This window comes from Toxorhynchites rutilus, chromosome 2 (assembly GCF_029784135.1).
Source record: "Toxorhynchites rutilus septentrionalis strain SRP chromosome 2, ASM2978413v1, whole genome shotgun sequence".
Classification (NCBI taxonomy): Eukaryota; Metazoa; Arthropoda; class Insecta; order Diptera; family Culicidae; genus Toxorhynchites; species Toxorhynchites rutilus.
The window spans coordinates 65,668,660-65,681,608 of NC_073745.1; the positions used below are offsets into that span (position 1 = coordinate 65,668,660).

The 12,949-nt window shown below is 38.4% G+C and overlaps 1 protein-coding gene across 50 annotated transcripts in view; it reads left to right on the forward strand.

Annotated features, from left to right (window-relative positions):
- The window catches only part of LOC129765188 (sodium channel protein para), a 338,936-nt gene that overhangs the window by 188,847 nt on the left and 137,140 nt on the right, over nt 1–12,949 (forward strand). For all 50 annotated transcript variants that reach the window (XM_055765192.1, XM_055765154.1, XM_055765144.1 and 47 more), the window contains one exon: nt 2,977–3,105. In XM_055765192.1, the coding sequence (XP_055621167.1) occupies nt 2,977–3,105 (129 nt within the window). The remainder of the gene's footprint in view (nt 1–2,976; nt 3,106–12,949) is intronic.

Below are 12,949 nucleotides of genomic sequence, written 5' to 3' on the forward strand. Positions count from 1 at the left end.
ATACGGAAAGGAATGAAGACAGCATGTCAATTATGCCTACACTAATTTCTAAAAATAACACAGCGAAGTCTTCAACATCTTTTTCGAATTTCCTCATTACAATTTCTCAGTTTACTTCGTAACTTCCTAACAGCAGATTCGACAAAACTCATTAACTGATTTGTCGGAATTTTTCCTACTTTATTCGGGTAAATGTCGCATTCGGGTAAACGTTGCATTCGGGTAAATGTTCATTCGGGTAAATGCCCATTCGGGTATATGTTGCATTCGGGTATTTGTCACATTCGGATGAATGTCATTCGGGTATGCGTTACTTTCGGGTAAATGTGTTTCGGGTAAACGTGTTTCGGGTGAATGGGACACAACCCGTTAAAAGGCTTTTTTGTCACAATCACTGACCGATTTTTTTTTTTTTGCTAGAAGTGATTTTGCTCTTGAATTTTATGTCGATCAAAACTGTATGTGTTCATCATCGGCATAAGGAGAGGCTGCTGACTATTTACTAGTTGAAGCGAAACCGAGTATTAGAAATCGCGAATGGCTACTTTATACCGAATAAGTTATGAGCTAATATCTTCACATTGTGCGAACGAATGAACACTGCATTTGCATTCCGAGCGAGCGATTTACGCACGCTTTCGTTGCAGATTTTATTATAAAATTTCCAAAAATCTCAATCGCTTTCGAAAAATTTTTTCAGCATCTAAATATTTTTTCCGTTGTAATGAGCAAGACAGTTTAATTTATTCAATACAATTTTTCGAAAAATATTATGTTTTTTTGTAATTTTTTTTTAGGTTTCCCGTATCCCGTTTTTATTCCTAAACTATTTGGTCAGCCTAGATGGATGTAAACAATAAAATGTCAAAATCGAGTGACGTACCAATGAAAAACACACAATAATATGGTAGCGGATTTTGTTTCTGTCATACCATGTAAATTACGGTTCGAAGACAAAATTTATTATTTTTATTCCGAAAAAGAAATCAACGATCTTTTCAATGCAAAATGAGCTTTGGAATTTTATTTTCCTATACCGTTCATTGATATCAAGAATAGTTAAAAATTCTTCTAATTTTCGTTTAAACATTGTTTTATATTGAGGGAGGGGTTTTTTTTGTGCTAGACACTGTAAGAGATAACATTACACTGAAAATATGAAAAAAATGTGAGGTTGTATCCGAGACACGACCGCTTAGGACGTAGGACTACGCAATCTTTTTTTTTTTTGAAATTTGGTTTATCATATCGGATATTATTTTCGAATACGTCGAAATTTCATGAATAACTCTTTAGTAAAAAGTTCCGGGGACCTTGAAAGGGTTTAATGACTTGCGTGGTTATGTAGAAAAATCGTTTCTCGACTCTCGGTCAGAACCGTGAACAAAGCTAGGAGGTTGTTGCATCAGAATAGAGTCGATGCGAATGGCAACTAAAAGTATCGAAGGTGTGCTATTCACATGTACAGGAAATGAACAAGTTCTAAGTTTCGCGCAACGAAAACAAGCAACACACACAAAGCCAAATACTTATGGCTAGAAGCGACCTGTAATCATTTGCACACTTCTCTTTTTTCGCCTGCTTTGCCATGGCTCGGATTGTTGTGTCAATCGCAATGCCAGATGCACTTCAAGTGAAATATTCGGGCACAAAAAGATTTTGAGAATTTTCCTCAGAGGAGATGCAATACTTATACGCTAGCGACAGCTTACTTACTATTCATGGGTGGAGTTTACTTCGCAAATATTCTCTTTTCGCTATTCCCGTTCGTTATTTCTATTCTAGCGGCTGCGTAAATTGCCCGTTATTGGCAGCTCTGTTCGGGAAAGCACACAAATGGACAGAACAAATGTATGGGGAAATTGGAATGTTCCAATTTCCATCAATTTAAACCATATGCAGACTAAGGGATTGTAATGTGTAGCATAGAAAACAATTCTTAGAAAATTTCCGATTCGATTGGTATGCAAATCGTTACAATCCGTTCGCAGCAAAAATAGTTATTAACGTTAACTTTATTTCATAAAAACGTGACCTGTTTTCTGATTTGGCACCCTTAATGTAAGACGTAGTCCTACGTCAAAAAATCGATGCTAAATGGTAGAGCGTCACAATTGCACCCCGACCTTCCGAGTGTTACCACGTTCACAGTCGTGAAAAAGGGGGATTTTGTTCAATCTTGATCAAATCATATAGCGAAACTAATATCTAAAACTCAACACTCATTTCCTGAAAAAGAAGTGAGATAAAAAGATTTTCAAACCAAAAACACAGAAACATTGTTCGCCATCCACCGTGTTCTCCAGAATTTGCTTCCAGCGACTAGTTCGATCATTTTGTAGACTTTAAAAAGATACTCCATGGAATGAAATTCTGTGTGTGCTGAAACTATGATCTAAAACTAAACGATGAGAAACTCAAACTTAGCTTACAGCATAAGAAAACCTTCCACGGTGGCCTTTCCGGGTGAATTAGTGAGGAAAAACTAATCTAGCGTTATAAATTATAAAATGTATTCACGCTTTTCATTTTATCTTGGGAAGAATAGTTTAAATGGGAGCTACATTCCATTCACATAAGCTGCTGGACATGAAGTGGATATATTATGTTAACCGTATAATAACAACTTGTTCAGATAAGTTACAATCGCGAGATCTAGTTGGTAAGTGAATCATTAATATTGCGGCTGTTTGCGGAAACAATTCACTAATCTCAAAAATCAGCGTAAAAAATAACACAATTACCGGAATTCAGTTCGAGTTAGCGTAGTGATAGGAATGCACAAAGTGGCCTCATCTAGTGACATAACGAATAAATCGCAACAGCATTATCGAAATCTCATACAAACTAGAAACCAAAATTGAAAAAAATATCCCCCTAAACAAAAATCAAACCACAAACTCAATTTTAACTCAACCAAAATTCGTTATTCTCTCTACAAACCGAAAAAAACACTTTGTACCTTCAACATCGCAGGGTGTTATTCACCGGCATCTACACGTTCGAATCAGCTGTAAAAGTGATGGCGCGAGGTTTCATATTACAACCGTTTACTTATCTTAGAGATGCATGGAATTGGTTGGACTTCGTAGTAATAGCATTAGCGTGAGTTTTACTTTACCAAAACGAATATATAATCACACTAGATACGACATATGATAGATGCGTTTGTTTTTCCCTTTTTTTTTTGTTTTTAATTTCCGATGATTTTTCACCATAGAACATTGTAGATTCTTGATGTCTATAGTCGTTTTTGTTTAGATGGATTAGAACCTGTCAGTTACTGGAAGAGGAGAGTCTGATAAACTGACCGTTTCTAACCGTACAACAATTCTTATTTTCCACCACCACCACACCAACAAATGTAGATATCGTGACTTAATATATCCCCATCCATCCATCCATCCATCAATCCATCAGTTGTTCCTGGAGTTCCATCTTCGCACCCCCTCCTTCCGACAAGAATACATACATGAGAAATGTAGGATTCGATTCAAAAATAGATCCTTCTGTGTGTAGCATTGTGCCAAGGACTCCACCGTCATCATCATTGCGCTTTCACTTCACCAAACCGGTGGAGGAATTGTAATAACAATACTCCGCTTGTACGGGGCGGCGGAAGTTCCCGGCCACACAAAGCGCTCGCCGCCGGTGGAATTACGCGAAGGGAAAAGCGATCGATAGCAGGGAAATAATATGGGTGCTTTGTGATTAGAGAGAAAAATTAGATTAAAAATAGACTGCCTATCCACCCAGTTCATCGCAATGTTGTCGACAAAGCGACAAACAAGTACCCTAGCTAGCTGGTTCTGCACCGGGAAACGACCGTAGTTTTCTCGGCCGATAAACGAATGAATTACCTCCACTGAATTTTCCATCGAGCTTGATGCATTTAGTGTAACTTTTCCGTTGCGTTTATGTGCATCATTCATAATGAGTTGGCTCTGAAGCACCACATATTCATATTGCTCCTCGATAGCTTAAACGATTTTGAACACAATTCGTGTTATCAATAATTTGGCTTTCGATATCGAAATTCCGATGGTTGTTACTTACAGCTTCGAAGGTGCCACTTTCATTCAGTTTCTGTTCAAATGCACCTCACCACGTTTTGCCTCTGAAGAGGACCGCCATCGAACTTTAGAATCCGTCCAAAACTCCACCAAGCCAATCGCGCTTATCGCAGGCAAAACATTTGTTCCGTAACTTGTTCCGTTTTTCCCCCCACGAAATTACCAGTTGTTCACGACTAGAGGAAAGTTACGATTTATGCTTTGTGACATGTATACCTTCGCTTAGAATAGTCCGTAAATAGTTTTGACTTTCGACAATAAAGTTGAAAGTTTACTTTCGCTTCACTTGAGTTATCAAAACTTGTGCGTGCGTGTGTACATATATATATATAGGGTTCATATATATAGAGTAGAAATTTCGAAATGAGGTTAGGTGATGTTATAATAATCCTACACACACTATTATTATACTCGGACCGGAATGGAGAAAGCTGTTGTAGGGTCCCGATTGGTGATGTTACTGTTCCAGATGTGTGTTATCATAACTTTTGTAACGAGCCCACCCCCACCCCATCTTGTTCTGCTGTACGGAATGAAATAAACATGTCAGTCGGATACAAAACAGAGAAGGGAAGCCGGCGTCGGAATTTCATTCAACTCCGGCACATCACTGTGTGTTTTTCCTGTTTATCAGGAAAGTCGGAAGCACATTGATTTATTGGGAAAAATATATTAATAAATTCATCTGGAGAAAGTTTGTCCAAAATTGTTGGCTGGTACTCTAATTGAAAATCACCAAACTTCTAGATTTCGAACAATTGTTATTTTCAGATCACTGAAAACATAAGAAATACTGTATTTAAAGAAGGTTTGCGGCTGTCTCATGCCCGAACAAAACCACAATGGCGTAGTATCTATGAACATTTGCTCGTTTCAACTACAGTATGTGAAAAAAAGTGTATCCAAAAAATCACAAATGCTGAATCATTAACGCGCCTCTATTTTTGGTCGATGGTCAGCAAACGCGGCACCCATTGCGCGGATAGCTTTTGACGTCCCTTTTTTGCCAACATGTGCAAAACATATTAGGGTAAATGATCTTGGTTTGTCCAATTTGGGGTGTTTTTACGCAACTAGTAAATGCAAATCGATTTTTCTTCATGAAAATCACATATAATCGACACGAGTTTGGGTTTGTTGAAAAGCCCCAAGTCTATAAGGCGTTGAAATTATTCGAAATTATATGTTTTTCAACGATTCTCCTCAAAGAGGAATTATGATCATGGTTTGATCACCTCTGATCATGGTTTGTCCAAAAAATGGTCATGGTTTGTCCGGCTTTAGAAATCACAATTTTTGAATGAAAACATTCGAATTCTCAAGTAGATGTTGCATTTATCATTGCTTGAGTTTACTGTCTTCATATTAATCCATTCATAATTTAGGCTTTCTCCAGAATATTGCATTTTTTTTGGCATTTTAAAAGTGTTCACCTCAAGACACTCAACATAGAGAAACTTTATTTCTGCTATACGCGAGGGACACAATAAACAAACTGCAGCGCTCCAAGCGGTTGCCATAGAAATCATGTGGACGAAACAACATTATTGAATTGTACAACTCATGATCAGAATTAAGTTCATTAAAATGCGTTAATTTAATGGTTTAGCTATGTAAATCTGATACAAATGGTGTGCAAGAATGCTGTTTACAATTTTTGTAAGTGTTACAATCCAGAAATGGTCTGAATACGTGCTAAATAATAATCTGTTGGTTGATTAACACTCCTATACTCGCGCATTGGTCTGTCAGACCGAGAAATCAATAATTCGTTCATTTCTCAGAAAATATCAACACTACGACTTTACGATTCTCTCTAGCTTCGTTATTCGTCGTTCGTCATTGTTTAGCGTATCGCATGTGTTGGTACAAAGGGGAAGTGTGCCACTTTTTTAACATTTTCGGTCTGACACACCGACGCGAGTATAGGAGTAACTTTTTTGGACAAGTGCCTTTTTTCATATTCTAGAATATTATTGAATGAAATGTATAAATTAATGTTAGTGGCGTGGAATTCTTATTACATATAATGCATAAGATCATTACCGGACTATTCTTATTTGATTTCAGTCCCTTTTGTAACTGGATTGAACGGATCCATATATCAACTATTCGTAGATATATTCGTCGTTAGATTCATACGTTCAAAGGCAAAATATAAATGTTTGACTTTCGTATAGTTATTCGCTGAATATAATGGTCATACATATACACACTTGTGAAAGAATTTCACTTGTGGAATAATTGTAAACAGTTAACTATAAACTAATCGGTGGCTTATGGTAGTTTTTAACAGTTACAGTTTCGGGGATATTTTATTTATAATGGACAATATCGATAATAAAACAAGAAAAAGAAAAGGAAGTTCCTAGAAATCCTTTTATATCATCTTTTTATGCCCCATCTAAAAAAGGCATTAATTCTTAGTTTACCAAGAAAACAGAGACAAAGAATATTAGAAATATGCAAACTTTATATTCCAGAACCTTTCCATCTGGTTATTATCTAGAAGTTCGTTATACATCCTTCTCTTCAATAAAAGACTCGAAAACACGCAACAACTTCATGAAATGTAAAAAATATGTTTGTTTCGAGCATGCAGTTTTGCTATGTTCTGCTTCTTACTCCAATAAAACCACAATCGATTAATACGTTTTTATGTTATTTTATAGCTCTATACACTTCCATGAATTATATTCAATTGCTACTTTCAATTAATAAGAGTGAAAAATTCGAATTTCGTTATTTGTGTTGGAGTATCAAAAATTACTCTATTTTGAGGAGGCTGAATTAGATTGACTATTAAAACATAATAAAGACGAAGAAAACATTTTTTTTGAGTTTTTTCATTCAATCATACCCTCTTCTTCAAAAAAATGCCAATAAAACCTGAAAAATACACAATGGCAACATTACAGAGAAGTTCAATTTTCGGTCTGTGACACCGTGCGCGAGTATACGTGTTATGATTTTGCACGCGAGTACAGGAGGGTTAAAAGTTAGCTCAAGTGAGGGGCGCATTGACACCAATAGAATGTGGATCTTATAATCCTTTAAAACATGTGAATCCGTAAAAATATACTATATAACTACTGTGAATCATGAAGAAGACAATATTATTTATATGTTTTGAAATAATTAAATACCTAATTTGACACAGGTGCGCTGAACTAGAGCATTGAAAACAATGGACAAACCATGATCACATTTTCGACTGGACTAACCAAAATCATTTACCTTATTTTATTTTATTTTTTTATTTATTTATTGTCGTCAATCAAATTTGTAGACCGGTACACTCTTAACACTTAATATTTAATATTTACTTAATATTTAAAACTACTTACATAAAACTAAAAAAAGCAAAGTGAGCTGACTAGATAATTTATCCGTTCAATTCAAAAGAGGATAATCAAAAAAAAAAGTTTCATTTATTTATTTCATCAAACCAGCGTAGACTAAATATACTGCCCAAATATTACAGTGAAATTTAACTATATCTTATTTTATTCACAGAGTCTTTAATTGACCTTGACATGGTTTCATCAATTATTTCACTGTGTTCGTTACAGAGGCACATAATGCGATTAATAGGACTATATTTGGCATAATTCGTTCTTCGGTAATCTATGTAGAAAATGTTAGGGTTTCTCAGGTGCCTAATCGGTGCGTAAAAATTTAGGTTTCCTAATATTTCTTCTGAGTCCACTCGTTGGGATATGATGTCAATAATAAATAAAATCAATAGAAGTTCCGACGTTCTTTTAAGCTTTTCATATGAGGGGCTTAGAATGCAAGGGGTGTAAGTGATTTAATCGATTTCTCTTCATCAACTTTTTCTTTCGTGAATAACTCAGCGCACAAAAACGTTCCAATTTGATTTTGCTATAGAAACCGACCTATCGTCCACATTGTCAAATAAGCTGGGAATGTGTTTGCAGTTAAGTTATGATCAAAAGAGAAAGTTTTTTTTTTTTATCCAAAATATATATTTTATTAAGGCTCATATGGCGTCAGCCTAACGGGGCCGGGAGTTCAATATTTTGACAATGTTTGCTTAGACTATGTTAGTAATATGTAACCGATTACTCGCGGTTGACTCGAGGTTAGTATTACTAGTGTTCTCATAATTGGTATGTCGCAGTCTTCGATGCTCTGTACGTGTGCCCGACACGGGATACTTCCTATTGGGATGCAGCTGACCATTAATCAGCAACGCCAGTCTGTACCCCATATCTAGCGTAGTGCGTCTTTCTCGCCTCGAGGAATCCAGGATAGAATGGTCACTAGCCGGCGCAATCATCAGCTCGTGTAGAGTTGTCATGAGCGGTACAACCTTTGGCTCTTGTTGAATGATCAGTGGACTGCACAACCTTCGGCCCGTGCATCTGTAAAGAGTGTGTGTATGTATTGCCGCGACTAAGTAAAAGTTTATCGATCGGATAGGAGGGATATGAAACGGGGACACAACGAAGGAAACATCATTAAACGTTGACATCGGCGTTTCTGAGGAACAGGTATAGATGAAGCAGAAGATCAGGATCCCGGCTACCTAAGATATCCCGGACGGGGATATCCGATTGTCTGTCTTGTGCTCTCAGTGCTCTAGAGAGCTGAGAGCGAGCAGCATGAAACCGGATACACGACCAGACAACATGCTCGATGTCGTGGTAGCCATCGCCACAATCACAAAGATTGTTTGCTGCGAGCCCAATGCGATAGAGATGCGCGTTTAGGTTGTAGTGATTGGACATAAGCCGAGATATCACGCGAATGAAATCACGACCTACATTCAATCTCTTGAACCATGCACTCGTCGAGACCTTAGGGATAATCGTGTGTAACCAACGACCGAACTCATCTTCACTCCACATGCGCTGCCAACTAACGAGTGTGTCCTGACGAGGAATGTGAAAAAATTCATTATAGGCAATTTGCCTTTCAAAAAGTGTGCCTTCTAAAGCGCCCACCTTAGCTAGCGAGTCCGCTTTCTCATTCCCCGGAATCGAACAATGAGAGGGAACCCATGCTAAGGTAATCTTGAATAATTTTTCGACCAAAACACTCAATTGTTGTCTTATTCTTGTTAGGAAATAAGATGAGCGTTTATCAACCTTCATTGAGCGGATTGCCTCTATTGAGCTGAGACTGTCTGAAAAAATAAAATAGTGGTCGATGGGCAATGTTTCAATGATCCCCAGTGCGTAGTATATCGCACCCAGTTCAGCGACATACACGGAATAAGGATCTTTGAGTTTGAAAGAGGCACTGGAATTTTCATTGAAGATGCCGAAGCCAGTGGACCCGTTTATGTATGAACCGTCAGTAAAGAACATTTTATCAGATCTAACTTTCCCATATTCTGCCGAAAACATCAGCGGAATATAATCGGAGCGTAGGTGATCCATGGATTTGTTGTCGCATGGACAGATCAAAAATGACAGAGGAATTGCAAAAGTATGGGAAGCAAACTTGGTTGGAGATGCCTGGTGAAGGGTGCACGTCGTGGGTAAGGTACTCATGGTATAAAGACATAAAACTTGACTGAGGAGTCAGTTGGACTAGATTTTCGAAGTTATCAATTACCAATGGATTCATGATCTTGCAACGGATGAGAAATCTGTAGGATAATTCTGTGAACCGAAGAGTAAGCGGGGGTACTCCTGCCAAAACTTCGAGACTCATCGTATGTGTCGAATGCAAACACCCCATGGCTATATGCAGGCAACGATATTGTATTCTCCCCAGCTTGAGAATATGAATCCTGGCAGCTGATCGGAAGCAAAAACTGCCATATTCTAACACTGATAATATCGTTGTTTTGTATAACTGAATGAGGTCTCCTGGATGGGCACCCCACCATGTTCCGGTAATTGTTTGGAGAAAATTGATTCTTTGCTGGCATTTCTGTTTCAAATACGCAATATGTCTCCCCCAGGTACACTTAGAATCAAAATATACACCCAGATATTTGAAAAACATAGAGTGTTGGATCGTTTTTCCGGATAGGTGAATCTGGAATTGGGCGGGTTCGTGCTTCCTAGAAAAAACGACCATTTCAGTTTTCTCCGTAGAGAATTCGATACCCAGCTTGAGGGCCCACGTGAACAGATTGTTCAGGGTATCTTGCAACGACTTTTGCAGAACGACGTTATTAGTACCCGTGATGGAAATAACTCCATCGTCTGCAAGTTGTCTCAGCGTGCAGTCTCTAGTTAGACAATCATCTATATCATTGACGTAAAAACTGTACAAGAGGGGGCTTAGGCAGGAGCCTTGTGGTAGGCCCATAAAACTGTATCGAGAAGATTTCAAGCTGTCATGAGAGAAAATCATGTGCTTTTCTGACAGTAAATTGTACAGGAAATTGTTAAGAATTGGTGAAAGTCCACGATTATGAAGCTTCTCTGAGAGAATTTCCATAGAAACTGAATCAAATGCCCCTTTGATATCGAGAAAAACGGAAGCCATTTGTGCTTTGCGAGCAAATGCGATTTGCATTTCAGAAGATAGCAGCGCGAGACAATCATTTGTCCCTCTACCTCGGCGGAAGCCAAACTGCGTATTTGACAGCAAATTGTTCGTTTCGACCCACTTGTCCAAACGAAGTAGAATCATTTTCTCTAACAATTTACGAATACAGGATAACATTGCAATCGGCCTATACGAGTTGTGATCGCAAGCCGGCTTGTTGGGTTTCCGTATGGCTATCACTCTCACTTGTCTCCAGTCATGTGGGACAATATTCTGCTCCAGAAACTTGTTGAACAAGTTCAGCAAACGCTGTTTTGCCAAGTCGGGAAGATTTTTCAACAAGTTGAATTTAATCTTGTCCGACCCCGGAGCTGAATTGTTACATGAGAGAAGGGCAATTGAGAATTCCACCATCGAAAAATTCTCATAATCGCTTTGAAGTGGAATGTCGCGTACGACGTTTTGTGCAGGAACGGTGTCGGGGCAAACCTTCCTTGCAAAGTTAAAAATCCAACGGTCAGAGTATTCCTCACTTTCGTTTGTATGGTTCCAGCCACGCATTTTCCTAGCCGTATTCCAAAGAGTGCTCATAGCGGTCTCCCTTGACAAACCATTGACGAACTTCCGCCAATATCCACGCTTTTTTGCTTTAATCAAACCTTTTAGTTTGGCTTCTAGAGCTTGGTACTTTAGAAACCATTCCACTAATCCAGTTTTCCTGAATTTTTTGAAAGCGGATGATTTTTCAAGGTAGACCTTTGAACACTCCTTGTCCCACCAAAGTGATGGAGGACAACGTCGGAAAGTGGTAGCCGGTACACGTTTCTTTTGAGCTTGAAGTGCGCTTTCGTAAATCAAACCCGATACTCTTCGAGTGGAGGAAGTTCATGCATTGAAACAATTGCTTCAGATATTATTTCCGTAAATGTTCTCCAGTCAATATTCTTCGTGAGGTCATACGAAATATTGACTGACTCACGAGAGCTTGATTCATTAGCGATCGATAAAATTATTGGTAGGTGATCACTACCGTGGGGATCTTGGATTACCTTCCACATGCAATCCAGGGATAACGAAGAAGAGCATAGAGATATGTCTAGCATGCTTGCCCGTGCAGGAGGGTTGGCTTTTCTGGTTGCTTCCCCAGTTTTCAAAACTGTCAATTTGAAGTTGTCGCACAGATCATAAATCAAAGTGGCACGGTTGTCATCGTAGAGTGATCCCCATGCTGTTCCATGGGAGTTGAGGTCACCTAAGATTAGCCGCGGCTCCGGCAGTGCCTCGATAGTATCAAAGAACTGATGGCGGCCTACCATGGTTCTTGGAGGAATATATATCGAGGCAATGCAGAAGTCTTTGCCATTGATTTGTGTCTGGCAAGCGACAACTTCAATGCCTGTCATCGATGGGAGATTGACTCTATAGAAGGAGTGACATTTTTTGATCCCCAATAGTACGCCACCAAACGAGTCATTTCGATCGAGGCGAATAATGTTGAAATCGTGGAAATTCAGCTCATCGGCTGAAGAAAGCCATGTTTCACAGAGAGAAAATACATCACAGTTAGAGCTGTGAACTAAAAATTTAAACTGATCTAGTTTAGGAATAATGCTTCTGCAATTCCACTGTATTGCAGTGGTCAAATCCTTGACCTCTTGCACTAAATCAGGCATAGAGGGAAATCTTTCTCACTGAGAAAGAGAAAGTTGATAAAGAGAAATCGATCAAGTCACTTACACCCCTTGCATTCTAAGCCCCTCATATTGATTAGCATGCAACGTGCCTCATATGGAGGGGGATGGTATGAAGACCAGCCTAGTTTACAAAGCGCAAATAATAAAAGTTGTTTTTGTACAAATTCAATCCTGTCTTCGTGTTAAGTTATGTATGGGAATCATACAATACTACAGTATTCGAGAATTGATCTGACATATATAATATACAATGTTTTTATTGTGTACGGATCGTGGAAATGATAACTAAAGCGTTTGATGAAGCTCAACATATTATTTGCTCTATGGATGTATCATAATGGTCAACGAAGGTTAGTTTCGAATCTAACACCACGCCTAAGTCTCTTACTCGTTGACATCTATTGATGGGTTGATTTCCCAGCTTAACACCATTGTTCAATAGTGTTCTACATCTTGTAAAATGCGAACACATTACCAAATCCCGAAAATCGTGAAAAAACCCATGTTTTTTTTCTGGTCCTCTAGGTCGAGGTCAGTCTTCCGAAAAACACTTACACATGTGTACGCGATGTTCAAATTCCATGTTTTTATTCTACACGACTTGCTTTTCGCTAGTGTTTAATGAAACGCACCCAATGATACACAAACAGAAACATGCGTTTCTCACATCATAAACAAACGCGATATTTATAATTCAAGCACATTATG